Source organism: Peromyscus californicus, unplaced genomic scaffold (assembly GCF_007827085.1).
Source record: "Peromyscus californicus insignis strain IS unplaced genomic scaffold, ASM782708v3 Scaffold_7__1_contigs__length_154581171, whole genome shotgun sequence".
In the NCBI taxonomy this organism is placed as follows: Eukaryota; Metazoa; Chordata; class Mammalia; order Rodentia; family Cricetidae; genus Peromyscus; species Peromyscus californicus.
In genome coordinates this window covers 53358386-53385456 of record NW_026294595.1, presented here as the reverse complement: position 1 = coordinate 53385456, position 27071 = coordinate 53358386, and the positions used below count along the sequence as shown (strand labels likewise).

General features: G+C 43.6%; 3 protein-coding genes across 5 annotated transcripts in view; all 3 read left to right on the top strand.

Annotated features, from left to right (window-relative positions):
- Positions 1-9571, top strand: part of Pde11a (phosphodiesterase 11A) — a 351064-nt gene extending 341493 nt beyond the window's left edge. For 2 of the 3 annotated variants that reach the window (XM_052724559.1, XM_052724560.1), the window contains exon 20: positions 4294-9571. In XM_052724559.1, the coding sequence (XP_052580519.1) occupies positions 4294-4449 (156 nt within the window). In that variant the 3' untranslated portion in view covers positions 4450-9571. The remainder of the gene's footprint in view (positions 1-4293) is intronic. The other variant, XR_008215103.1, reaches the window with a different exon arrangement.
- Positions 9572-13624: 4053 nt separating this feature from the next.
- LOC128101781 (tetratricopeptide repeat protein 30A1) lies at positions 13625-16297 on the top strand. The gene has a single exon (XM_052725155.1). It carries the CDS (start codon positions 13664-13666, stop codon positions 15656-15658), a length of 1995 nt encoding a protein of 664 aa, XP_052581115.1. The 5' UTR covers positions 13625-13663; the 3' UTR covers positions 15659-16297.
- Positions 16298-16425: 128 nt separating this feature from the next.
- LOC128101780 (tetratricopeptide repeat protein 30A2) lies at positions 16426-20616 on the top strand. The gene has a single exon (XM_052725154.1). The coding sequence runs from the start codon at positions 16998-17000 to the stop codon at positions 19170-19172; it is 2175 nt and encodes a 724-aa protein (XP_052581114.1). The 5' UTR covers positions 16426-16997; the 3' UTR covers positions 19173-20616.
- The last annotated feature ends 6455 nt before the right edge of the window (positions 20617-27071 follow it).

Here is a 27071-nt window from a genome sequence, read left to right as displayed (position 1 = left end):
GAGCCAGAGGCCCATGAAAGACCTAGAGAGTGAGTCAGCTGAGACATCGATGGAGCCATTCCCCGGGTGGAGTTGCTTTCGGGGACTGGGAATGGGTGAGGGATCCAAAACGCGCTAAAGCAAAGTGTTGTGATGCTCGGGAGAGATCGAGTGCCCCGTGTACGCACCAGCGAGTGGGTGATAGAGAGAAGTCCAGATCTGTGTCTTCTTAGCTTTCTCTACGCTGCTCTTTCCAAGGCCCTACTCTAAACAATAGCTAGAGTCTCTATTTTCATCCTCTTGTTAGCTTGGTTAATACAAGCTTCTTGCTCTATATCTTAGACACTGTTTTTATGTATTGATTTAGCAGAATCTATCAAAATGCAAATTCACATACTCTTTGACCCAGAAATACTAATTCTATAATTTGACCTTCTGATAGTCCTCATCTTCAAAATGGCTATATACAGGATATCCTTGACAGCATAACTTAGAAGGACCAAATGTGAACAAGACTTCATTTCAATTAACAACAGAGAACTAGTTTAACAAATTTGACAGCTTTAGAACACCAGGTAGCCATAAAAAAATAAAATCTGTTTTTACTTATCTAGGTAAAAATGTTTCTTGAGGGCTACACAACGGCTGGTCATATCTATTGTCTCTTGGGGTAACAATTCAACAGTTGGGGCAGTATCGAAGGAAGACTTTACACTGTACCTTTTGTACCCTTGTCTATCCCTTGAGCTGTGAGAATGTTACTTATTGAAAATACCAATAAAATATAGAATAAACTACATGTGCTAGTCACAAGAAACCTCAACAATGGAGTGTGACTTTCAGAGCCAGGAAGGAAGAGTCCCTCAGCCACCCAGATGGCTAGGTACAAGGTATGCCCCCTCATGCAAAAATCTCCCAGGTGCTCCTGATGGATTGAGAGAGGCCTAGTGGTATCAATAAGGTTGTCCCAAGACACAAGTTGTGCATTCCAACTTGTAGGACCGATTGGATTTTCTCGGGGTCAACACAAGAGTCATGAGTCTGACAACGCTCTGAAAGAGCCTGCTTCAAAGGGAGAGCCCCAAGGATTAGGCCCCTGGGAATAAGGTACAGGGCCATAGACCTGAGCTCAGAACAAGAAACAGTATTCTAAAGCCAAATAGTGAGATTAAAGTGGACCCCCTTGGGAGGTAATGTGCTTATTGCTCCTGGGGCATTTAAATAGTGACTGAATGACCATGCACAGGTATACCACAGAGAAGTTGGGCATCCATCCATGAGTCCTTCATGGGTGACAGTGGGTACTGTTTCTCTCTCTTTACATGAGGAAGGATTCACTTTCCCAGAACCATCAGGAATTACCTGCTGGTGGCAAGCCTTCAGGAACGTCCACATCTCTGTCTCTGTAGGTACTCCAGGCGGTTCTCTTGCTCATAACCCCCGGCTGGCAGTCACCATGAACCTTGGGGCTTAGGTTTGCAGATATTCCTTCCTCTGCAGATCCCCCACATTTATGTAACAAAATTATAGTATCAGAGCAATTCCTCCAGACCGGAACTTTGCTGCCTTTGTCCAGAATCAACACTTGTCCTGAGGGAAACGATTGTCCCTGTGGTGATCCTGTCTTAGGAGAAAACAAAGAAACAGAAGGAATTCCGAGAAAGCGGCGTCTCTCCCCGACCCCAGGGTTTTATTGCACACAAAGGAAGCAGAGGAAGAAGAAAGAAGAAAATCTAAGAGGGAAAGCTGTTTGGGGCTAAGCCAAAGAAACTTAAGTGCTTTAAAGAATAAATTGGTGGAGTAATTCGAATCATGGGCAGGTGCTAGGAATGTAATTTAGTAAATGCTCGGGAACCTGCCAAAGAAGAGAAAAATGTGTTGCTTTTGAGATCATTTCCCAGCAGCTCCATAAAAGAAAACTGATTACAGGAATTTAATAAGTAAAACAGAGCCAGAAATAGTGTGATCAAATGAGTTTTTAATTACATTTCAAGCAGAAAAAAAATTTCAATTTGTGCTCCTGGGATTAAAAAAAAAAGTTCTAGAGAAATGCTTTTGTAGCAGGAAAATAACATATACACTAATTTCCATAGGAATTACAGTAGTCAGTTTAATTAAAAGGCTTGATCAGAATAAAGAGGAGCCCGTGCCAAGGCACACTAAATAAGACCATGGCAGTCATCGCTGCCTCACACTGTTGTCAAAAATAAATAAATAAACAAACAGACAAACAAACACTGAGCATTGAGCAGGATTTGGGCATCTGCGTTTTTCTAGTGGAAATACAGGGAATTTTTAGTCACTGGGTTATTTTGTTGCTTTGCCTTACATATGAAATAAATGGTACATCAGCTTTTAAATGAGATGTTTCTAGTTAGTGTGACAAAGATCACCAGAAAGAACACACACACACACACACACACACACACACACACACACACACACACAGCGGGATGGGAGATGGATGAGAATAAACATTACAGAGCATCGATGTGAAGAGAAGAGTTAGCTCAACCAGCAAGAGTCTCACCGTTCATCAGATGTGTTTGGGGGTAGGTCGGGTTTACTGACAAGTCATCCGAGCTATGCTTAGGGGAAGGACACTCTGCCATCTATAGGACATACTGTTCTTCAGATGAGAACTGCAGGCCACTCCTTAGCCACTGGGCACACCTAGAGAGTGCTTTGCTATGTGTGTTCTATGTGATACTGATATTTATTATTTATATTTATTTACATGTAGATACTTGATAGATGTCTTTGCTAATCATATTTCATTGGTCGAATATCTTGAAGTCTTTCATAATAAACAGTAAGGCTTATTCCAATACAGGGGAAAGAAAGACAAAGTATTAGGACTAAAGTTAGAGCTCAGAGGTAGAGCACCTGCCCTGCATGTACAAGACCTTGGGTTTGTTCCCTAATACCACAGGTAAACAAATCAATAAAAAGCATTTAACAGAGAGGAAAGGAACTCTAAACTTTTAATTTTACAGCTTAAGTTTTAAAACTTCCCAATAGGACAGAGACTAATGAGGCTTTCCGAGTCGGGCAGGGTGTTCTCCAGGCCCCCGTGGCCTGTAAGATAGTTATCTACTGATAATTAGCCTGAGCTTTCTGAATCATTCTGACCCCAGTTCACGGGCAATGTCTTCAACGCCCCCCCCCGCCCATAGTGCCCCATCTCTGGTAGACTGACTCCAAAGCTGCAGAAGGCTCTTGCACATCAAATTCAAAGGAGACAGCCTGCTGTCGGGGCCATCCAGGGCTTCTGAGGTCGGAAGTCGCTCAAACCACTTGCAAGTAGGGACCCCTTCTCTTCAAAAGGATAAATTAAACACAAAAGGAAGTATTTAGAAGGACCTCTGGCTCTGGGGCAGTTGGGGACCCTGAAGCATCAGTTTCACGAGCTTGGTGACCCATCTGCCCCGTCTGATCACTGCCCACATTTCTCCTCTCCTCACCCCCACACTCCTCTCCATTTCTCTCTTCCCTGCCCCTTTCCCTTCCCATCGTATCTGTCTCCATACATGTTACTACTAGAGTGAAAACAGATGTTTGGGTGAAAGGGACTATAAGGTCTAAAGGGGCGAAGTCACGAACACTCAGAAGAGTAAATAAGAGGACTTGCAACCAAGCTGACCAGACACAAAGAAGGGCAGGACTCTGGGAGGGACACAAAGTCGTGTCAGCAGGCTCCCATGAAGATCTCCCCTCCCCCGCATACACCCAGAAGAACACTCAGGGCACTGTTGCCCTTTCACACCATTCAGACCTACGTCACTCCATGTTCGTGTGTGTGCTCAGCATGGCCCCCCACTCCTTTTGCCTTTGGACAACGAGTCCCTCCTCTTGTCTTAGGAATTTTCCTGGTCTTTCTTAACGTGGGAAAGTTTATCAGGCCTCTGTGTCAGAGCCACTGCAAGTTCATTTTTGAAAAACCAAAGTTCACAGTCTACTGATAGGCAGAGCTCTCCCTGGCAGGCAAAGCTACAGTTAGCGAGAGACAAGGGCGACCTGCATTTTTGTCTTCTGTTTTGTTTGACGGACTTGCAACCTCAGACAGAGTCTCCAAGGCTGCCTTTCCCTTGAGCAATACATTGCCATCTTCTTGTCGTTCTCAGCACGGGCTCTACAAACAGAACATGCTAGTGTTGCATGCATGCCTGCTTCTCAGCAATAGTTTGTGTTTACCAGAGTAATCATTGCCTTTCATATAACCGGTTTCCATTCCCCTTTTAAACAGAAGCGGGGAGAGTATGCATGTCCATGACCCAGGTTCCTCTCTCTCCACTCTTTTCTCCTCTGCTCTAGGCCTTGGTGAAGGTCAATGCAAAGCTGAAGCCCATGCTGGATTCAGTGGCTGCCAACCGGAGGAAGTGGGAAGAGTTACACCAAAACAGCCTGCAGGTCTCTGCTGCCTCCCCGGTCCCTGCGAGTCTCAAGGTGGCAGGCGAGGACAGGATGTAGAAGACCACCCAAGAGCCTCTGCGCAACCCTGTGGCCTGGAGGGTCCTCTGCAGTCTGACGGACCTGCTTCCGCAGCCACACCCATCTTTCCTTTCAGCTCAGACAGTCCTGGTGTAGACTGCATAGACTGGACCAGGAAGCGCACCTGGAAGTGTGCTTGGCAGCAGAGGAACGGAAGGATGAGGGACAGAGTCGGGCAGAGAACATGACCCTCGACTTTCCGTGAGGAACCCACACTACTGGATTTGGATCCATGAACCTGAGGGCTACCAGCCCCACTCGTGCTGAGTTGAGGGGACACCGTGGTAAAAGCGTCACTAACACCGCTTTATGTTTGGCTCTTTTCTGCTAAAGCACCTCCCTTCTTTGCAGCCTCTCCTAGAGCAGACCTTTGTGCCAGACAGTCCCAAGAGTCCAGATTTGCCTCTTAGGTGTTTTATTTCTAATCCGACTGTTTCTTAGTGATGCGCTAGGCCATTGGTCTCATTTGCCTTTTGGGTGAGCCCCCCTCCATATGAGCACCAACTGACCCCAATCTTCCCAAAGAGTCCACAGTAGGAACGCAGTGGGTGTGTTTGTTGGATTGGTGTTACACAGGATCTGTAACTCTGCAGTGAGATTATGGTTCGCTTCTTCAGTTTTGGAATTCGGCCCTCATTGTAGACCAAGCCTCAGAGGATGGATTAATAATTTTATTAAAGCCAAGGCAAAGGGGATCTACAACCATATGTAGCACAAGTAACGTATGAACACTGGAGCTGCTTCCAACAGAGAGAGAGATTCCCCAGGCCCAGAGGAGCCCTGCGACTGAGCACAGACTAGCTTGAGGTGAAAAAGTTTGGGAATAAAATTTAAGGTACCTCAATTTAAAATTTTTCCTTAAGTGAAAAAAAAGAATATTCTAGAAAGGCCATGAGATAACATCTATACAACCTGCGTCCTCTAGGAAGTCAGGTCTATACCAGGTGAAAAAGCTATTTTAAGTAGATGTGGTGACTAGAAAGCTGCTCTGAGGCCCATTTCACTAGAGGCACTAGGGACAGGGTCTGTCTTAACAAAAAACACTGGATGAGCGGTCCTTCGCTTTGCATCATGAGCTGGGTGACTTTGGACAGGTCACTACATCTCTCTGCTTCCCACATTGTCAAGTGAAATTACACTAGGAACTTATCTACAGAAATCTTAACATTAAAATCCGTTGTCCAAACAAACTTTCCAGAGCCCACAGGTCTTGAGGGTCCAGAGCCCCTACAAATCGTCGTCTCTTTGTTCACGTACATGGTGCTCCAGAGAGGGATGCTGAGCACTCTGAAAATCCCCGGGGATGTGAAACTTGAGAGTCAGCCCAGCTCTAAACTCTCAAACTCAAAACATTTTTTGCTTACTTTCACTGATCACTCCCAGTTATTAACTTTACTCACATCCAAAAGAAATGGTGGTCAGATGTTTGAAGATGGGGGGATACAATGAAGGTACCAAAACGGGAGTGGAGTGAGCTGGCAAGAAGGCAGGCAGCTTTGTTACGGCAAGAAACACAATAAAATATAAACCAGGCAAAGGGTGGGGCCAGAAGATGGGGACTAAGGCAGATGGTTAAGACAACTGCTAAGGACAGGTGAAAGTCATCCAAACAAAGACAAAAGGCACTTACATTCCCCCCTCCCCCAAAAAATGAGGGTGCAGAATCATGTCATCAATTGAGCAGGAAAGAGAGGCAATTACACAGGGAGAAGCTTGACAAAGGAGAGAAGGAACGGGCACGCTAAGAAATAACGTTGCTAGCTGCCCTTTACGCTGTGTCTGCAGGGAAGGCTGGGGAGACTTGGTGGGGAACGAGTGCAGAAAAAAATGGCCTCCGCAGAGTAGGTAAAAGGAGGCTGTGCAGATTTATGGATTTTATTAAGCCAGTTTTCTGAATCACTCCGCTATAAAGGAAAATAGCTTCTGCAGAGCTGTCTCCCTCCTTCAGGTGAGGAACAAAGGATGGGTGGAGTTAGGAACAGACCCTGGTCTGCAAGATCATTGTGTGTCTGCAGCTCCGAAGCACCGCAGGTGCTTCTGGGTAGTGAACCGCACCATCTCATCCCGTTTATATCGCGGACGGGAATCGAGAATCAGTCCATATGAGGCTGCAGTGAGCCCACATCTGTTACCCTTCCTAACAATAAATAAATAACCGGAAAAGGGGATGCCAGTCCATCTAAAGCAAAAAATTTCAAGCACGTGCTTTACGATAAAACTGGACCCAGCGTCTTCCAGAGACGGCCGGCAGCAGTGAGACAGCCGCTCCCCTCCACCCTGAACGTTGATGCTACATATTGCTGAGGGCAACATAATTTATAGCACAAACCCCACGGCTTCCACTCAGGTTGAGTTTTCCTCTCATCTTCTTGCCTTTTTATTGGCTTCACTGCACGGTTGCCAATAGCAACATCCATTGGTAGCAAAGGGAGTTCAACACCATTGCAATCTGCCAGGCAGTGGAGCCCTGACAATGTCAACCATCAATCAAGTAGCTGGTTGTAATTGCCTCCATCTATTTCTCCTGTCTCAAGGTATCTTTCCTATTGTGGGTCAAGATTCAGAAACTGCTGACTAATGCCCTGGGTCTGTTCCTCCATGACTATGGAGAAGTGGGAGAGACGTGGGAGCCCTCTTGATGCCAAACCCTAGAGGTCAGAGGTTGGAATTCTAGGACTTGAAGGTATTTTTAAAGCCCTTGTACAATGATTTCTTTCCCAATGAACATGAGTTACGTGCGATCCTCGTCTACCTTTCCAAAGCACAGAATGAGGAAACTTCCCAATCCTTATTTTTTCCTGTTTCTTGCTGGAGAAAGCATTTGAAATGTGAGCCCCCTTCAAAGGGGGAAAAAAAAACTCAACAGACAAAATTGTCTGCTTCCTCGGGTCTCTCGGCATGAACAGCTGAGATGACTACATCCTACTTTTGTATAAGATGTATTTTTTCAGAAGTTATATCTATTCATATTAGTAAGTATGTAGCTAATATCTGCACAATCTATAACACAGCTGGTGATCCTGGTAGGTGAGGAAGCTTGGCAAACCACCAAGGGTACCTACAGGTACACAGGGTACACAGCAGAACAGGACTCCGTCCTAAATGGCCGCCAATGGGCCTACCATCTTGGGACTCTGCAGCACTTCAGGTTTCTACCTGTTAAATAAAAGCCCCAACTTTTATTCAGTTTCTGCACCAAAGGACCAAGCTATGCTTTGCTTTTGAAACTTCATCCAGGTAATTTTCTTCTTTCTGCTGCTCAAATAAAATAGAAGCAAACTGGAGAGAGTGGTCATCTCCCTGAAGACAGAGTAAACGTTTGCATACAGAGGGAGGAGACACAAAAACACCCTTCCTACAAAGTGTCTGAGCCGGCTTCTGATGAACGTGAATGAAACAGTCATCAACACCTGCCTGTAAGTGTGTATTCTCTTATTTCATAAACAACAGCTTTAGATTATCTCATCATTGAGTCCCATATGGGAATCATTAGTTTAGAAGTGAATTTATAAAGATACCCAGCAAAAGTAAAAATGGTACATGTCTGGTTCTAAAACTTGAGGGCCTACATGCTTCCAGATACTTTAGGCTTGCAAATATCTTGGATTTAAAATGATCTTAGCATTTTTTATTAGTGCGGTAACAATAGTATGTTTCTGGAATTCAGTTGCCTTTTCTGTATATCAAAATTTAGCATACTTTAATGACTTAAGTCATTTAGACTGATTTTACTCAATTTACTTTGCAGTACCATTATTTTTAAGCCCATTTCTCTTACTGACCCTTGTGAGTCACAGAAAGACCAAAAAAACTTCGGTGGTAACCTCCAGTAATAAAAACAATTCCTCTCAAGTGCAGCAGAAATCTCAACCTGTTTGGATAAAATTCAAACATAAAGAAAAATGTGTTGCCGTAAGGGGAAGGACAAAAGATTCATTAAAGCAGCTGAATGTACCCGAATTTGGGACCCTGAAAGCTTTGCCATGCCTCCCTTAGTGACTTCCTGCTCTGTTTCACAGTAACAGTCTGAAATTGTTACTCCACCATGTAGTGTCAAGAGCTCCCAAATCCCAAATGCACTAAGAACTTAAAGGTTAAGTCTGGCTACTAGAAGGCCAAGGTGTCACATGCTTCCTAAGTCAGCAGTTCTCAACCTGTGGGTCACAACCCCATTGGAGATCAAACATCAGGTATCCTGTGTCGTATCAGATATTTACATTATGATTCTTAACAGAAGCAAAATTACAGTAATGAAATAGCAATGAAAATAATTTTGTGGTGGTGGGGGGTGTCACCACAACATGAGGAACTGTATTAAAGGGTCACAGCATTAGGAAGGCTGAGAACCCTTGTCCTAAGTGAACAGTGATAGAACATGGATGGCAGAAATAAAACAAGGTGTGTCTGGAGAATTCCATGAAGGGCATTAGGTTCGGCAGTGCCCAGTGTTGTGTTCATGTGATTTTAGGTTGTACATACTTTGATCTTGAATGTCCTTGTGTGTTTGTGTATCTCAGCAGCACTAAAGGCAAATGTTCATCTATGTATCAATCTGGACCAACCAATGTTATTGAACGTGTACACGGGTGCAGAAATGTTTGTTTAGCAAATGAACTACCTGCTGTGAGGAAAAGGCGTCTTCTTTGAGGCTGTCATTTGCCTGTGTTCGTTTCTGTGGAGATGTGTGTTAGTGTGCTCAGTTTCCTTTGGCTTCAGTACAGATTTAGATTAAATCATAGAGAAATTTTAAAGCATAGCACAGTATGGAGAGAGAAGTCCAGTTTACTGAGTCCCATCCCCTTGGAGGGCTGTTGCTTTTGCCATTTTATTTTTATTTATAATGATCTCAAGAGATTCCCCTACTGACTTGTTTCCTAATGATTGTTGTTTTACACAAAAGAAGGGAAATACGTTTGTTGTCAGGGGGCTTGCGTGAAGCCCCTTTCTTTGCGTGGTTCCCAGGCTAATGCTGTATTGTAAGAACACTTGGTTAAATGCTGCTTGGCCATTTCAGAAGCAACTACCCATGGCTTTGAAACAGGCTGCTTTAAGAAAATGAAAACGTCTTGTTTTTAATAAAGTGCTTCATGTTTAACTAACATTCTGGAATAATCTTTGTGTTGAGGGCCGGAAGGACGTGTGCATTCTAATGCCTGCCACTTAACTCATTAACTTTGGGACCTCACTTTTAAAATAAAAGATTTTTTCAATTATTGAAGGTTTTCTGGAGGTAGGAGAATTCTGCAGCCAAAAGCTGGTCCCTGCATCTGCTGTGCATTGCTTAAATTTGCATGGGCAGTTACCGAAGGGTGTGTGTGTGTGTGTCATATCTACACGGGGCTGACAGCCACAGTGATGTGATAAAAGTGTGCAATGGCTTCGGTGCTTAAACCTTAAAATTCTTACACCATCGTGCCTGTTCTATCAGAACGAACTGCAACCAACAATCCAAAGCCCCTTCAAAGCACTGGGGAGGAGGCACCCAGGGAGAGAGGGAAGAGGTGCAGTGTGGCCCTCTACTGGACTGTGTAAGCCATCACCAGCGCTGCCCGCTGCAACCCGTGACCCCTTGGTGCATGGCAGCCTGCGGTTCTGCAGAGTTGGAAATAAGAATCTCTAACCCACGAAAGGTCTGCGGAGGGGATTAAGGAGGGAAGTTAGGCAAAGCGGGCCTGGTGATGCAAGTACCGCATAAGCTCTGGGGCTTGGAGTAGCTCTTTGTTTGAAAGTCTGGTCGATGGTTTCACCAATCAGGAGCCACAGTTTTGCCTTCTCCGCGAACCCCTTAGGTAAACCACAACACTGCTACACAATCCAGATAGGTTCATCTGGTGACGCTGTAAATCTTAAAATACAAGCTACTTGATCAAAATCAGAGTCCATTCAAGAAAGAAATCTTGTTTCGGCATCGAGGAAGGTTCCTCTGAAAGGTGAGCCCCTAATGAGATGGAACGGCTTTCCAGCTAAGCGTGATGAACCCTTGTTGACTCAGCATACAGATGTCCCCAGAGCTTCAAAAGACTGAACTAAGGCCCCTAGGAGTCTGTCGATGGCGTTACAAATTTGGCACTAAATTATTCATTGCTTCCCTGTTCAGAGTGGAGATGGGGGTTGAGAAGACTAGAATCCTTTGGGACTGAGCTCCCAAACTGGCCATCCTGAAGAAAATGGTCAGGAACCATCTGGGGAAAGAAAATAGGAACTTTGCAAAGGACTTCCTTTCCCAAGGAAAACGCTTACACATGGTTGTGTGTGAAACACTCATGGATTAACAATGTACCAGCCACAAAGGATCACATTCACTGGGCAAGACAATGTACTTCCCAGCTAACTGTAAAAGAGAATGCTCAACACATTAGACATTTGATCACTTTGTATTTTGACCAGAAGAATTGAAGTATGCTAAGAACCAAACATGCTTTTAGCTCTGATATTTTTGCCTAAATTGAACTCTTCCTGGTAATCATGCCTTCCTTAGTCTGTCAATCATTAACTCCTTTCTTCGGGTCTCTAGCACTTTATAAGCACCACTACATGTCCTGTTGCTGAGAAAAAGTAGTATTGCAGATTTGGTTTTGATATATACTCCAGCTTTTCAAGAACCTACTGTAAGCAACAAAAAAAAAAATGATCTTTTATACTTCATAATATTCTACCCAGGCTTTCCATCATTAATTAAAGGACCTCCTTTCATTTCCCCCATCCAAAAAAAAAAAAAAAAACAATGAAACTATTCCCCAACTGCCTATGAGAGACCAAATAAAAGTCAGCCTCTCACCGCAGTGGTTATGGTCATGCCAATTTCACAGTGGGACTGGTGTACTCATTGCATTTTGAAAATGACCCTGCCCTCCATCTGTCTAGGCCAAATGCCCTGCTCTTTTCAAGCCAGGCCACTTGAGCAGCTTCCCATGAAATAAGGAGAAAGACACAAAATGGCCACCCTCCCGTGCTCTTCAGCTGCCGTACTCACAGACAGGCACCAACACAGAGAGGAGAGACCCAGATGATCCCTGTAGGTAGCCAAGAAATTTGGGGGAAAGCCGACAGCCCTTTCATTTTTTTGTGTGGGTTCTAAAAAGTCATTTGAAGGTGGATGGTTTCATAATGTAAGCACAGCTCTGCAAAGAGAGAGAAAATGAGCGGATAAAGGGCATTTCTTGTTTTCATGTTTACTAAATTTAATACCAGCTTATTCAAAATGATAGTCTATGCATCAAGATTTTTAAATATTGAGTGTGAGTTTCCAAGGGACAAATGTCCGACGGGCCACCAGTTGTCAAGGAAAGGATGCATTGTATTCCTTAAGATTTGAGCACCAGGACACATCCCCCCACCACAGACTTCACCTAAGAGGGTACACCAGAAAACAGGGTAAAAGAAAGTTCAAGTGGGGATATAGGAGTACTCCTTAGCTACGTTCTGTGGAGATCTTTGGTGGGCCAAAGACCCACTCTACAACATACAAAATGGGTACGATTTGTTCCTTCCTTATTGATTGCATTAAATTTTTCCTTGTCTAATGGCATCCAAGAAGTCACATGGCTGCTAATTCTCAGCAAGAGTGAAGGCGGAAAAAGGACATGATGTCAGTCATTTTATGATATGAGCGATTGTACACCTACTCACGTCTTTTCCTTGTGATACTGGGTAACTGGAAGATGGGCAACCCTCACTGGTCACTGTACATCTGAAACTGCAGTTGAGGCATGGAAGTCCAAAGTCTACTGCCCACACCAATTTAGTTGGTTGTTTCCATTTTTGTAATCTTTCCTCGTACACACTTGGTGCCCACACTTGGTAGTCCTTTACAAATTATTGGAGAGATGCGTATGGAAGTGTTTGCCACTCACTGTTTCGCATGGAACCTAGTTCTTGGTTATCATGGTTCAACCTCTATGGTAGTTTGAATGAGAATGTCCCTCATAGGCCAATAGATTTGAACACTTAGTCTCCCATTGGTGGAACTGTTTGGGAAAAGAGATAGGTCACTGGAGATGGGCTTTGAGATTTCAAAAGACTCCCAGCATCCCCGTGTCACCCTCTCTCTGCCTTCATCTTGGAAATCAATCTGTAAGCTCAATGGGGGTGATGGAGAGGTCCTTCTGCCCAGAACTCTGGGCAGTAACTCAGGTATGACTCTTTCAAAAGGTTTGCTGTGGTCGTTTCTAAGAGATACTTGGAAAAACCCAATCTGATGCTCTTAACTGTCTGTTCCTTGGTACATGTTATTTTACTTGGAACAGTTACCCAAAGAGAGACTCTACGCTGCCTAGGACTCTGATTGGGAATTCCAGCTAACCTTTTCAATGGACTTCCCTAGATGATTTCAACTAAATATTTGTAAGGCCCCAATTTGATTATATTGAATTATCTATGTAATGTTTCTATCTGCAACTTGCTATTTATTACTTTACTTTTGCTTGTTATTTTCTCAATAAACTGATTTTCAAAACCAAAACCGCCATTATAGATCATCTTCTAGTCGGCACAGAATATGTGGTCACTGTACTGTTACTAAGTATACAGTTAGGTCAGCACAAAAACATAATTCTAGGATATGTCAAAGTATACAAGGCAAAAGAAAAAAGGAAAAATGCCATTGCCACAAAACAGTGTACAAGCTTCAAAAACCCTCCAGGTACTCCAGGCCCTAAGGAGGCCACTGTCATTCCACAGAAAGGTCCTAACATCTAGCCCCCAAGCAACACGCCATTTTAACGAGTAGGGGAAGTCTAAAACTCTTATTACAGGCCTAAATGACTTCGTATGAACTTTTCCTATTTGACTATACAAACAAAAACACATGTAAAGGAGTCAGATCATGTCAAAAGTACACAGGGTTAAGTCTTCTTGAAATGAGACTACAATTCTCAAAATGAGACTACAATTCCCAGAATGCAAAGCAGCCACGTCCCACGGGGAAATGACAATGGTGCATGCTGGGAGAAAACAGGAATTTCTGTGTCTGAATTGCTTGACGTAGTGTTCTATCCCCTCTCTCACTTCTGTCTCTACCCAGTTTAAACTCTTATAACATATAACAAAAATGCAGAGATTGTGTTTTTGATTCCTCTTCATACCTAACGGATTCTCTCTACCTCACAAAAAAAAAAAAAACCCACCCCATGAACTTCCGTTTCCGGTTACCTAGTTGCCTTGGAAACCACCACGCGCTACAGTTTTGGCGGCTATGGCTTGGCAAAGCAGCTCTAAAGTGCCCGACGGTGAGTTCACGGCGGTGGTGTACCGGCTCATCCGCGACTCCCGCTACTCAGAGGCGGTGCAGCTGCTGGGCGCCGAGCTGCAGAAGAGTCCCCGCAGCCGCGCCGGGCTGTCGCTGCTGGCCTACTGCTACTACCGCCTGCAGGAGTTCGAGCTCGCTGCAGAGTGCTATGAGCAACTGAGCCAGATGCACCCGGAACTCGAGCAGTACCGCCTCTACCAGGCCCAGGCGCTGTACAAGGCCTGTCTGTATCCAGAGGCCACGCGGGTCGCCTTCCTCCTGGACAATCCCACCTATCAGACGCGTGTCCTTCGTCTCCAGGCTGCTATCAAGTACAGCGAGGGCGACCTGCCAGGAGCCAGGAGCCTGGTGGAGCAGCTGCTGAGTGGGGAAGCTGGAGAAGACAGTGGAGGGGAGAATGATCCAGATAGTTTGGTCAACATGGGTTGTCTGCTCTACAAAGAGGGACACTATGAAGCTGCCTGTTCCAAGTTCTTAGCGGCCCTGCAGGCTTCTGGCTACCAGCCTGACCTTTCCTACAACTTGGCTTTGGCATATTACAGCAGTCGGCAGTATGCCCCTTCTCTAAAGCATATCGCTGATATAATTGAGCATGGCATCCGTCAGCACCCAGAGCTAGGTGTGGGCATGACCACTGAAGGCATTGATATTCGAAGTGTGGGCAACACCATAGTCCTTCACCAGACTGCTCTGGTTGAAGCCTTCAACCTCAAGGCAGCCATAGAGTACCAACTGAGAAACTATGAGGTAGCCCAAGACACCCTCACTGACATGCCACCCAGAGCAGAGGAAGAGCTGGACCCTGTGACCCTGCACAACCAGGCTCTGATGAACATGGATGCCAGGCCCACAGAGGGCTTTGAAAAACTCCAGTTTCTGCTCCAGCAGAACCCCTTTCCCCCAGAGACCTTTGGCAACCTGTTGTTGCTCTACTGTAAATATGAGTATTTTGACCTGGCAGCTGATGTCCTGGCAGAAAATGCCCATTTGACTTACAAGTTCCTCACACCCTATCTCTATGACTTCTTGGATGCCATGATCACTTGCCAGACAGCTCCTGAAGAGGCTTTCATAAAGCTTGATGGGCTGGCTGGCATGCTCACTGAGCAGCTCAGGAGACTCACTAAGCAAGTTCAAGAAGCAAGACATAACAGAGATGATGAAGTTGTCATAAAGGCTTTAAATGAATATGATGAAACTCTTGAGAAGTATATCCCTGTACTGATGGCCCAGGCGAAAATCTACTGGAACTTTGAAAATTATCCAATGGTAGAGAAGATCTTCCGCAAATCTGTGGAATTCTGTAATGACCATGATGTGTGGAAGTTGAATGTGGCCCATGTTCTCTTCATGCAGGAAAACAAATACAAAGAGGCCATTGGTTTCTATGAGCCCATCGTCAAGAAGAATTATGATAACATCCTGAATGTCAGCGCTATTGTGTTAGCCAACCTCTGTGTCTCCTATATTATGACAAGTCAGAATGAGGAAGCTGAGGAGCTGATGAGGAAGATTGAAAAGGAAGAAGAACAACTCTCCTATGGTGACCCAGACAAGAAAATCTACCACCTTTGCATTGTGAATTTGGTGATAGGAACACTTTATTGTGCCAAGGGAAACTATGACTTTGGCATCTCTCGGGTTATCAAAAGCCTGGAGCCATACCATAAAAAGCTGGGAACTGATACATGGTATTATGCCAAAAGATGCTTCCTGTCCTTGCTAGAAAACATGTCAAAGCACATGATAGTGCTTTGTGACAGTGTTATTCAAGAATGTGTCCAGTTTCTAGAGCAGTGTGAAGTCTTTGGCAGAAACATCCCTGCTATTTTAGAACAGCCCTTGGAGGAAGAGAGAATGCACATTGGGAAGAATACAGTCACGTATGAGTCCAGACAATTGAAAGCTTTGATTTATGAGATCATAGGATGGAACACATAGTAATTTCTGTTAATGACTTTTGTTATAAAAGCTTTATTATCTTGGCATTGTCTTTTGTCTCTAAGCTTTAGCATTTTCATGCAGTTTATATATTGTACATTGTTTACTTTAAATGCATATTCAGTTAGATGCAGCTTTTCCTCATGAGAAACTTCACCAAATGAACGTAATAAATGAGCCCCGAAGCATGTATTTAAATTTTCAGAACTGAACGGAGGAAGTACCATCTAATAGAGTTTATAATGTTGGCATCTTTTTATTTTTGTTTTCTTGTGTACTCTATTGTGTTTGGGAAGAGCATTACATCCATGGAGGACTTGTGTGGACCCTGGGCCTTAGTTATAGTACATTTGAGCTTTGGAAGTAATTTCAGAGAGTACATGTTCTGCTTCAGTTTACACTCGTGATTATTTTATTTGTAGTGTAGAAGTTTTGCGCACTTGTAGATTTTAAAGTTTTTTGGTTGTTTTGTTTTGTTTTGTGGGGTTTTAGGAGTTTTGTTTTAGCGAGAAGTAATGTTTGACAATAGTTTTTATGTTCTTAGTAGTTTTTCCTAGAATGTGCAAAATTCAATGTGAAATTTTGTTATTAAGTAAAAGTGTAGTCCTGTGGTTTGAAGTAATAAATAATTGAAAAATATCTGATATTTTTACTGTTCATAATTGACCGTTAGCTATGATTGGTAATACAAGTGATTTTAAAAGTCAATGTTTAGGGGTTGGGGATTTAGCTCAGTGGTAGAGTGCTTGCTAGCTTACAAGGCCCTGGGTTCAGTCCTCAGCTCTGGGGAAAAAAAGTCAATATTTAATCCCTATACTTATGTAGCAAATTAGAAGACATGAATACTAGGGTTTCTTCTCATAGCATCTTGGAAAAGAGAAATAACACTTCATTCTATTATTTGACATTACCGAAGTCTCTTCTGAAATTGATGGTATATAAATATTACATGAAATTATATTTCTGTAATTTTAAGTGATATGGAAACTGTCCTGCACTATTTTTTTTTAATGTGTTTTACCAGCTTCATGGCCACAGCTCCTCAGTTCTCAGGGGAATCCAGAACGAATGAATCACTTACAGGTATGCGGGAGTTGCATGTGTGTGTATATATATATATATATATATATATATGATGTATGGCATATATTACATACATTCACACACAATGATCTCTTTAGGTAGAGAAATACTAGCAGGCATGTCAGAGAATGTGACTACAGGGTTTTTTAAATAATTTATTGCACTCTTACATTATTACTTGACCTGCTCCTGTTCGCTCAAGATGTGATGAGTTTATATCTGAAAGAAACACAGAGGAATACTAAAATACTGCTTTATGTTCAAGAACTTTTCTATTTGCGTTAAGCGCAAGAAACAGTCAACAGTCTATCCTAGACTGGCGGGTTCCTTCTGTTACAAAACTACTTCCGGGATGCATAAGGAAACCTCCATCCAGACTTCCGTTTCCGTTGGCTTGTTGCCCTGGGAACCAGAACACTCCACAATCTTGACAGTTATGGCGGGGCTGAGCAGCTCGCAGATCCCCGACGGTGAGTTCACGGCGGTGGTGTACCGGCTCATCCGCGACTCCCGCTACTCAGAGGCGGTGCAGCTGCTGGGCGCCGAGCTGCAGAAGAGTCCCCGCAGCCGCGCCGGGCTGTCGCTGCTGGCCTACTGCTACTACCGCCTGCAGGAGTTCGAGCTCGCTGCAGAGTGCTATGAGCAACTGAGCCAGATGCACCCGGAACTCGAGCAGTACCGCCTCTACCAGGCCCAGGCGCTGTACAAGGCCTGTCTGTATCCAGAGGCCACGCGGGTCGCCTTCCTCCTGGACAATCCCACCTACTATAGCCGGGTCCTTCGTCTCCAGGCTGCTATCAAGTACAGCGAGGGCGATCTGCCAGGAGCCAGGAGCCTGGTGGAGCAGCTGCTGAGTGGGGAAGCTGGAGAAGACAGTGGAGGGGAGAATGATCCAGATAGTTTGGTCAACATGGGTTGTCTGCTCTACAAGGAGGGACACTATGAAGCTGCCTGTTCTAAGTTCTTTGCAGCTTTGCAGGCTTCTGGCTATCAGCCTGATGTATCTTACAACCTGGCTTTAGCTTGTTATAGCAACAGGCACTATGCCCCAGCTCTGAAGCATATCGCCAACATCATTGAGAGAGGCATCCGTCAGCACCCAGAGCTAGGTGTGGGCATGACCACTGAAGGTATTGATGTTCGAAGTGTGGGCAACACCGTAGTCCTTCACCAGACTGCTCTGGTTGAAGCCTTCAACCTCAAGGCAGCCATAGAGTACCAACTGAGAAACTATGAGGCAGCTCAGGAAGCCCTCACTGACATGCCACCCAGAGCAGAGGAAGAGCTGGACCCTGTGACCCTGCACAACCAGGCTCTGATGAACATGGATGCCAGGCCCACAGAGGGCTTTGAAAAACTCCAGTTTCTGCTCCAGCAGAACCCCTTTCCCCCAGAGACCTTTGGCAACCTGTTGTTGCTCTACTGTAAATATGAGTATTTTGACCTGGCAGCTGATGTCCTGGCAGAAAATGCCCATTTGACTTACAAGTTCCTCACACCCTATCTCTATGACTTCTTGGATGCCATGATCACTTGCCAGACAGCTCCTGAAGAGGCTTTCATAAAGCTTGATGGGCTGGCTGGCATGCTCACTGAGCAGCTCAGGAGACTCACTAAGCAAGTTCAAGAAGCAAGACATAACAGAGATGATGAAGTTGTCATAAAGGCTGTGAATGAATATGATGAAACTCTTGAGAAGTATATCCCTGTACTGATGGCCCAGGCGAAAATCTACTGGAATCTTGAAAATTATCCAATGGTAGAGAAGATCTTCCGCAAATCTGTGGAATTCTGTAATGACCATGATGTGTGGAAGTTGAATGTGGCCCATGTTCTCTTCATGCAGGAAAACAAATACAAAGAGGCCATTGGTTTCTATGAGCCCATCGTCAAGAAGAATTATGATAACATCCTGAATGTCAGCGCTATTGTGTTAGCCAACCTCTGTGTCTCCTATATTATGACAAGTCAGAATGAGGAAGCTGAGGAGCTGATGAGGAAAATTGAAAAGGAAGAAGAACAACTCTCCTATGGTGACCCAGACAAGAAAATCTACCACCTTTGCATTGTGAATTTGGTGATAGGAACACTTTATTGTGCCAAGGGAAACTATGACTTTGGCATCTCTCGGGTTATCAAAAGCCTGGAGCCATACCATAAAAAGCTGGGAACTGATACATGGTATTATGCCAAAAGATGCTTCCTGTCTTTGCTAGAAAACATGTCAAAGCATACAATCATGCTGAGGGACACTGTTATTCAAGAATGTGTCCAGTTTCTAGAGCACTGTGAAATCTTTGGCAGAAACATCCCTGCTGTTATAGAACAGCCCTTGGAGGAAGAGAGAATGCACATTGGGAAGAATACAGTCACGTATGAGTCCAGACAATTGAAAGCTTTGATTTATGAGATCATAGGGTGGAATATGTAGTTACTTCTGAAAAGATTATTAGAGTTTTTCAAATCTGTATTTTACTCTCTTTTTATTTTTCTGTGCATTTTTGTATTTGTTTCAGGTTTGACTCTACTTAAAACTATAACAGCCTGTCCACCATCATAGCCCTTGTGTGATACAGGCTCCCACATTCTTGCTACTAGACACAGTCCATAATTGCTTCAGTGGCATCTCTGCAGAGACAAAAACACTCACAGCACTTAGTGTCTCTGCTTTGGGCTGTAAAGAGGACTTAGGCTCAGTCAGTTACTAGTATACAGCCATGTGGGTGTGACTGCCTTGTAGACCCAGTTGCTGGACCACAGCAAACCATCTCTCTATCAGCAGAGAGAAACAGAAGGCAGACTTTGTTCTCTTGGTAGATTGTGTTGCCCAATAAATCTAATGCTTAGCCATGTGCCTCCAGGTTTTTTATCTCTTTTGGTCGATTGGTTTGTTGGTTGGTCTTGTTTGGGGCCTTTCTGTGACTGTTGTTTGAGTTCTCCCACTTTCTAGACCCCATCCAAAATCCAAGTCTAGCTGGAGCTGGCCCAAGTCTTTTTGAAGGACAAGTGCTGAGCGACAGGATCATTTTCCTAGGTTTTCTTCAGGTTATTCTTAGCCAGTGGTTCCATTTTCTTCCATAATGTACTTGGTTAGTTAGTTCTTAGGTTTTATAATCAACATTATCATTTCTTTCTGCTTTGGGTTTTCCATAGTTGACTGCACCTCATAAGTATTTACAAATACTAAGTGTAGAAATTCCTTTTTAAAGGTGTGTATGTGTAGGCATGTTGGGTGCCATGATGTGTTTGTAGAAGTCAGAACAACTTTTGGGAGTAGGTTTCCCCCTTCTGCTGTGAGTCTCATGGATTGAACTCAAATCATCAGGCTTCCCCAGCAAGCACTTTGACCCACTGAGCTGCCTTGGAAGCTCGAGTTTAGAAGCTTTGTAATGTTTTTAGTTTAGAGAGAAATGTTGAACTGAAAATGAAAAAAAAAAAAAAGGGATAAGGTGCAGACACTCTACAGCCTGTGAGTCTTAATTCTCTTACTCCTCAGGGTCTTACAATCCTTTCAGCTACTAGACCCTTTCTACAGTTACTTTTGGCAATAGCCTCTATTTCAGTAAAATCCATACAAAGGACACTTGCCTTCTTTTATAACCTGGAATGATGAGCCTGGTCAAAATGAAATACATAACTGCATCTCAGATTAATGCATTCTAGTACTTGGGCTTACCGAAAATGTTTACCATTAAGGGGAATGTTATCTCATAACTTACTGGTTACTAAAAAAATTGAAGTTTTTATTTTTACCTGGTGTTTCTGCTTATAACTCTAGCTGTGAATGTATACAAGGCAGTCCCTCTTTTCTGCTACCATTGTGCATAAAGTATGTATTGTGTTAATATTTAGAAATAAAAATTCTCTTAATTTCATTTTTCAGTTGATCTAATAATGCACATTTTTTGTTTTTTGCTTGTTTTGTTTTGTTTTTGAGAAGGAGAGACTTATTCTTAATTATTACCGAAAATGATAAACCACCTTTTGGTTCAGCATTTTTATTGACAGGCTATTATAATGTGCATATCCACACATGCACAAACACACAATTATTCTTGGAATAAATGGAGCCTCTCCTGTCCCTGAGGTAAAGTCCCCAGCTGCAAGTCTGCCAGATATCTGGAAACAGAGAAGCAGGTGAAGTGAAGGGGTAATAGAGACTTAGCTGTGTGATAGACTTCATGGCCCACCGTGGATCCTCTTCGTGTCCACATCTCAGCAGTTCATCGAATGTCTCCTGAATCACAGAGAAGAAGTAACAGATGCCAGTGCTGTCTCTGTACCAAACTCACTAAATCAGATCATCAGTCCTGACACTCTCATTGAATACAGAGAAAGAGCATGCAGGCTCTCCCAAAGGACAGAGTCACCTACAGCAGGGGAACAGTCTCCGTTCATAAGGCTTTCTCACGGAGCATTTTCTGTTCCTGCCTTCAAAGGTTTATTTAGAGATAGTGGTGTTTACTGCTGCAGAATGTATCACATGACAAATGAAAAATCAATCTATCTTCCTTCCCAGCCTCCTTTTCCTAGTTCATCTTCTCCTGTTTGTCAGTTATAGGGACACTGTCCTGACAGCAGCTCAGAGCACAGCCAGGGGTGAGGCATGCACACTGACCTTTAGCAGGAGGTGCTGGGCAGATGAGCTTTATGATTTCAAGGTGACTCTAGGCATTCTCTAACCATGCCCTTTTGTAAATTGAGGGAACATAGAGTAAAAAGTGACTTTAAGAGGACTCACCAAAAACGCAATCCCATATAATCGGAAGAACACATGGAGCTTCATCTTTGTAGCGATCTCCATCCTTTCTTGTCAAACACTTTCATGCCAGTAAGAAAACAGTGGCAGCTTTAAATGCGTAGTATTTTTAGATTTGAAACGCTCTGTGGCGTCACAGATTACATATAATAAACTCTAGAGGATATTTGCTTTTCTGTATCCATAAAAATCTTCCAGTGAAGTGCAGGACCAGACATTGGCCAGAATGTAATTAATTTATTATCCATAGAACATTTTGTATTCTCTTGGGTGGCAAGTCTCTGCAGGATGATTAGACTTGAATCTGCTATTAGGTGAGGTGATTTTGGTCAAGTAAATCAGCTCCGTTGGACTTAGTCCTAGTTTGATCCACCACAGACTGAAATCCTTGTTGTTGCTTCACAATATATTTGAATCAGAATCATCTTCATAATGGGAAATTACCAAAATTTAGAGGAATAAGCGTAATGGAAATTACTGGGGAAATAGAGATGTGCGTTTATAGCATGAAAGAAGCATTTTGGGATAAAGCAGGCCTTGCCCATAACCTGGATTAACTATGATTAGGTGAATAAGTAAAAAAGAGCCCATGTTCTGGCCCCAAAGTGAAATGTGCATGCTCCAGCATTAAATGCACCATAGTGACTAGGTAAATTAGCTCAAAATAATGAATGGCTAAAAGTGTGCTATGCAAACAGGACACTTGCAAGACCCAGCAGACAACATCCTCTGATCTTTTTAATTATTTTATTAGGAGACATAAGTGGCCAAGAAAAGGGAAATGAGACTAACTTTTCACCAGCAACTGCTGTTTTTTAAAAAATGCCCACAAGCTCTTAAGATGTTAAAATTTAGCACTAAGATCCTGGTTGTTGAGCTTCTGCTCGGGCTTTGTTGTATGAAAATGCAGTCTCTTGACTCCGGATTCTCCACGCCCTATCCTATAGCTAATGCCCTTCATATGCAAAAAGAATCTAGGCTGTGGCGAATATAAGCCATCCATTCCTTGTTTAAGCCAGGACGTGATTCAGCAAGAGGCAGACACACCCTAACACTAAGAAAAGAAACCCTCAGGCCGGGCAGCAGTGGCGCATGCCTTTAATCCCAGCACTTGGGAGGCAGAGCCAGGCGGATCTCTGAGTTCGAGGCCAGCCTGGTCTACAGAGCGAGATCCAGGAAAGGCGCAAAGCTACACAGAGAAGCCCTGTCTCAAAAAAAAAAAAAAAGAAAGAAAGAAAGAAACCCTCAGGAGACAGTTTGCTAAAAAACCTGGTTGCCAAACAATGCCCCGGGCACATGCCAGAATTGTGTATGTGTGTCCTGGGAAAGACCAAACTCCCTTTGCAGTTAATACAGCACTTTTGTTTCTGGAAGTTTTATTCTCATCCTGAGTCGTTAAGCCGTTTCTGAAGGAATACAGGAGAACAAAGCGCTACACTGTTGGGATGCTGTAGGCAGCCTTGGAGACTAAGAAACACTTCTTGATAATGTACGTAGGATGGATGATAAGATGGTCGGCAAAAGTATCAAAATGTTCTGCAAATATTTATGGGAAGCAAACTGGGCAACCAGATGTGTCGTCTTTTAAGTATTGGCAGATAAGACCTAACCAGATCTTCTACTTACGGATTTGCTATTAAGTCAACATGGAGAAGGTGTTTAACGGCAGAGCCAGGACACAAAGGCCTTGGACTTGCTCGATTCTTCAATCGTACAACTGAGTCTCAGAGATAAATTTGACTCATCCAAAACAAAAGAGCCAGTAGTGAGAAATGAGAATGAAAATCTGGGGCTTCTGGCTGAATTTTTATGTTCTCTCCATGATAACATTTTCCCCTTTAGGCATTTTTTTTCTTTCAGATTATTTTATCAACCCCTACCATTTCTTTCCCAGAGCTATGACTTCTACTACATCCATTTGCTGATTATGTAACTGGTAGTTTAATAAGAATGATTCAATATGTACTGATGAGTACATTCCTGAGCCAATCTAGATGACACCGTACTTTCCAAAAGTGTACTCAATGGATCTTGAGTGGACATCACATACTGTGGGGTGGGGGGGTGCAGTGGAGTTATCTGCAATGCAATCTTATCACCTCCTTTTGTGATTCCTTTTTCTTTTTTATGCCACCCAGTACTGGGGACCAAACCCAGTGACTTTAGCATTCTTCCACTGAACTCAATTCCCAGCCTTACCTCTTTTCCTAAAAACCACTTTTTTATGACCCTTCGGTCGGTGATTTTCATCCTAGTTTCCAGCTACCAAACATACACTAACAAGCTCTCAGAGACTCCCTGCCCCTCAAGTGAACAGTCTGGGAGGCACTCGGGAGAGCAGAGGCCTTGAACTCTTTTGAGTGCTTGCCCGACCACTGCTCTTTACAGTATACATGATAAATCCTTTAGTTTCTAAGAAGGATGAGAGCGGGGAGCAGGGGTGGGGTGGGGGGGGAACTGATGGAACGGAATGATGTCACTGGAGAAGTCTGGGGCTCTGTAAAGCTTCCCTTTTACCTGCAAAAACCATTTGAGCCAAGCTCCTCAGTGTTCACCCTTTCTCAGGATGATGGTTGCTGAATTTATCTTAGTTTGGGGGCGGAGTAGGGGGGTGAGCACAAACCAAGAAAAAGGTTAAAGACAGGTTTCTTGGTATTTGTGCCCCCCGACACACACACACACACACACACACACACACACACACACACACACACACACACACTTGTTTTATTAATCCTTGGCTTCCACATCAGAACCAACTGGAAAACCCAAAAGTGTAGAGATGCCTAGGACCTCAGCTTTGACGAGTATGTTTCAGGTTATAGAGACGAGAATGGGAGGAGGGGTCAATGTTTTGATTGTTTTTCAAGACATATTTTCTCTGCATCACCCTGGCTGTCCTGGAACTTGCTCTGTAGACCAGGCTGGCCTTGAACTCTCAGAGATCCATCAGCCTCTACCTTCCAAGTGCTGAGATTAAAGGTGTGTGCCACCACGTCTGGCTGAGGGGTCAATCTTTAAGCCTGCCCAGATGATTCTAATGTGGAGCTGAAATTGAGAACCACTGTTCTCTACAATCTCCATAGTGCCTGTCTGGGTGTCTTATGCAGGGTGGAGGGTAGAGCGCAGCACATCTGAGAATAAAATGATTCATGCCAAACATATGGAACAAAATAGAGAACCTGCATTCTTAAGGCATTCTGTATGGGGTATTCTGATCCATTTACATACATCTTAAAACCAGTAAAACTTCCCAACATGTTCCTTAATCATCACGCCTTTCAGAATTCTTCAGCAATCTTTGGCTTTCATAGAAGGAATCTGAAGACTCAAGCTGCTAAATGCTGAGATTAACTATCAGAAACTCTTTAAAGGAAGCTTCCTTGGGGCTGGTGAAAGCTCAGTGATTAAGGTGGAGTGCTCTTGCAAAGGCCCCAAGTTCAATTCCCAGCCTCCACCACAGCTGGCTCACAACCACTAGAAACACCAGCTCCAGGGATCCAGTGCCACCTTCTGGCCTCTTGAAGCAACTGCACTCATGTTCATATACCAACACACACACACACACACACACACACACACACACACACACACACACACACACACACACACACACACACGTCAGTACGTAAGCAGCGCAAATAAGGTGGTCAGCTGATTTCAAAAATGAGAGGGAACGTGAAGTTAAGAGGGATGAGAAGGTAAAGGATGGCTCTGGGAGGCGTTAGGGGACAGAGTGGGGATAAATATGATCAAAACGTGCATGAAATTCTCAAAGAATTAATGAAAAATTGTATTTTTAAGAAAGAAAGAAAATTAAACTGACTTACTCAAATGAACGACCTCTAAATCTAAAGTTTGCTCACTTTATTTTGGGCAAGACACAAGATAAATACTAACACCTGTATTACCTGTGGCTTGTATGCAAAAACCTTGCCACAGATTTTATGTTTCCTCCACATTCATGTACGGCCTTTACAGGCGAATCTCAGAAATAATAGAATGAAAATAAAACAGCAGCAGCATTAATTCACGTGCAGGAAACTTCCATGTTGAAATGAAGCAAGCCAATCTTCTCCACAAGGAAAATTAGTCTACCTTGGGCATTATTTCAGCTTTGTCTCTTATGAGAACCCTGGTTCTAGGAAAGCCTTCGGTTCTTCCTAATAATTCCCCCTCAGCCCTGCATCCACAGCACTTACCCAGCCCAATGCTGTATCCCATTCACCCAGCCCAACTTATCCTGAACTGTTGACTTAATCCATTCTATAAAAGAAGGACACAAAAAATTCAAATTCAAAACAGGTGGTCCTGGTCGGATCATTTGATTTACTCCTATGATCCCCAGGAAAAGTGTCTGTTTTGAGACAGACTTCAATGACTGCTCCTGCTGTCTTGCCCCTACACACACACACACACACACACACACACACACACACACACACACACATCAAAGCCATCTTTGTATAAAATCTAAACTCCAGTTGTTGATCTCCTGGCTGGTGTCATTTCCAAAGCACCGCACAGCCTGTGATAGTCACAGTGGGAACCTGCCTCTCCGTGGAGTCTCCATCTGCTTCCTGTCAGAGAGAGCCTCTTTGGGGAGCCACGGTAAATGCAGAGCACCCACTGCTCCCCATGGGGCCCAAAGTCTTTTATATTTATCTTTTTTTAGGATTAGCGGTTGTTAAGATGGAGCATGCTTAATTTCCCCCAGAGTAAGAAGGTTTGGAGAATTACAATGCTGCACATCATCCATGTCTGGATCATCGTGTTATTTTAGGAAAAAACAAAAACAAAATAAACAAAACCACTGTATTCTAAAGTACTATGCAAATATTACCAAATGAAGACGTAATTAGTGGAATTCCTCTCTTTGTGAGAAGAGCTTATAGTTAATGCAAGGGGATCATTATTATAAAACTTGCATTTTAAAGCAAATATTTCTGAGTTCTTGTGATCCAAAGGGGGGATTATGTTTGTTTGTTTTGATGGTTTTGTTTTTTAATATTTACAATTGTGCCCAAAGGCTATTCATTCACTGCTTGCTTGTTGAGGGCCACAGAAATGGTCCAATAGGTTATGCAGAGAGCACACAGCATGACGAGATGTCTCCACACTGACCTTCAGTGGGGCGGCTCTAACCACAAACTCAACTGTGAATAATTGGAGTTCCACAGTGGTAACAGGCTGTAGTTGTAACTAACTGGAAATTGAGTGTATGCATCCAGCAGTAAATGAACAATGGTCATCTTTATTACTGAAGAAATGAAGCTTGGGTTAGTTCCTCAGGAACGTTTAACAAGAGAACTGACTTCACGAACACAGCTTTTCTCTCCTCTCCACTCTCCCACGGGTGTAGCTGCTGTCACAGAGCAGGAAGAGACTGGAGTCTGCTGTGCAGGGGAGAGTGGATTAAACGTGTTTTTATAAGCTTTCATTTTCCTCAGAGAAGGCTGACTATAAGGATGAGATAGAAAAACAACTCATTTCAACATACCTCAAACCCCAAGTCCCAGAGAGAGATGGGGATACAAAGGCCTTTTTTATTCATCTAATGCCAGCTGATTT

What these genes read in the sequence shown, in the direction of transcription:
- LOC128101781 (XM_052725155.1), top strand. Translation starts at nt 13,664, where the DNA reads ATGGCTTGGCAAAGCAGCTCTAAAGTGCCCGACGGTGAGTTCACGGCG.
- LOC128101780 (XM_052725154.1), top strand. Translation starts at nt 16,998, where the DNA reads ATGTTCAAGAACTTTTCTATTTGCGTTAAGCGCAAGAAACAGTCAACA.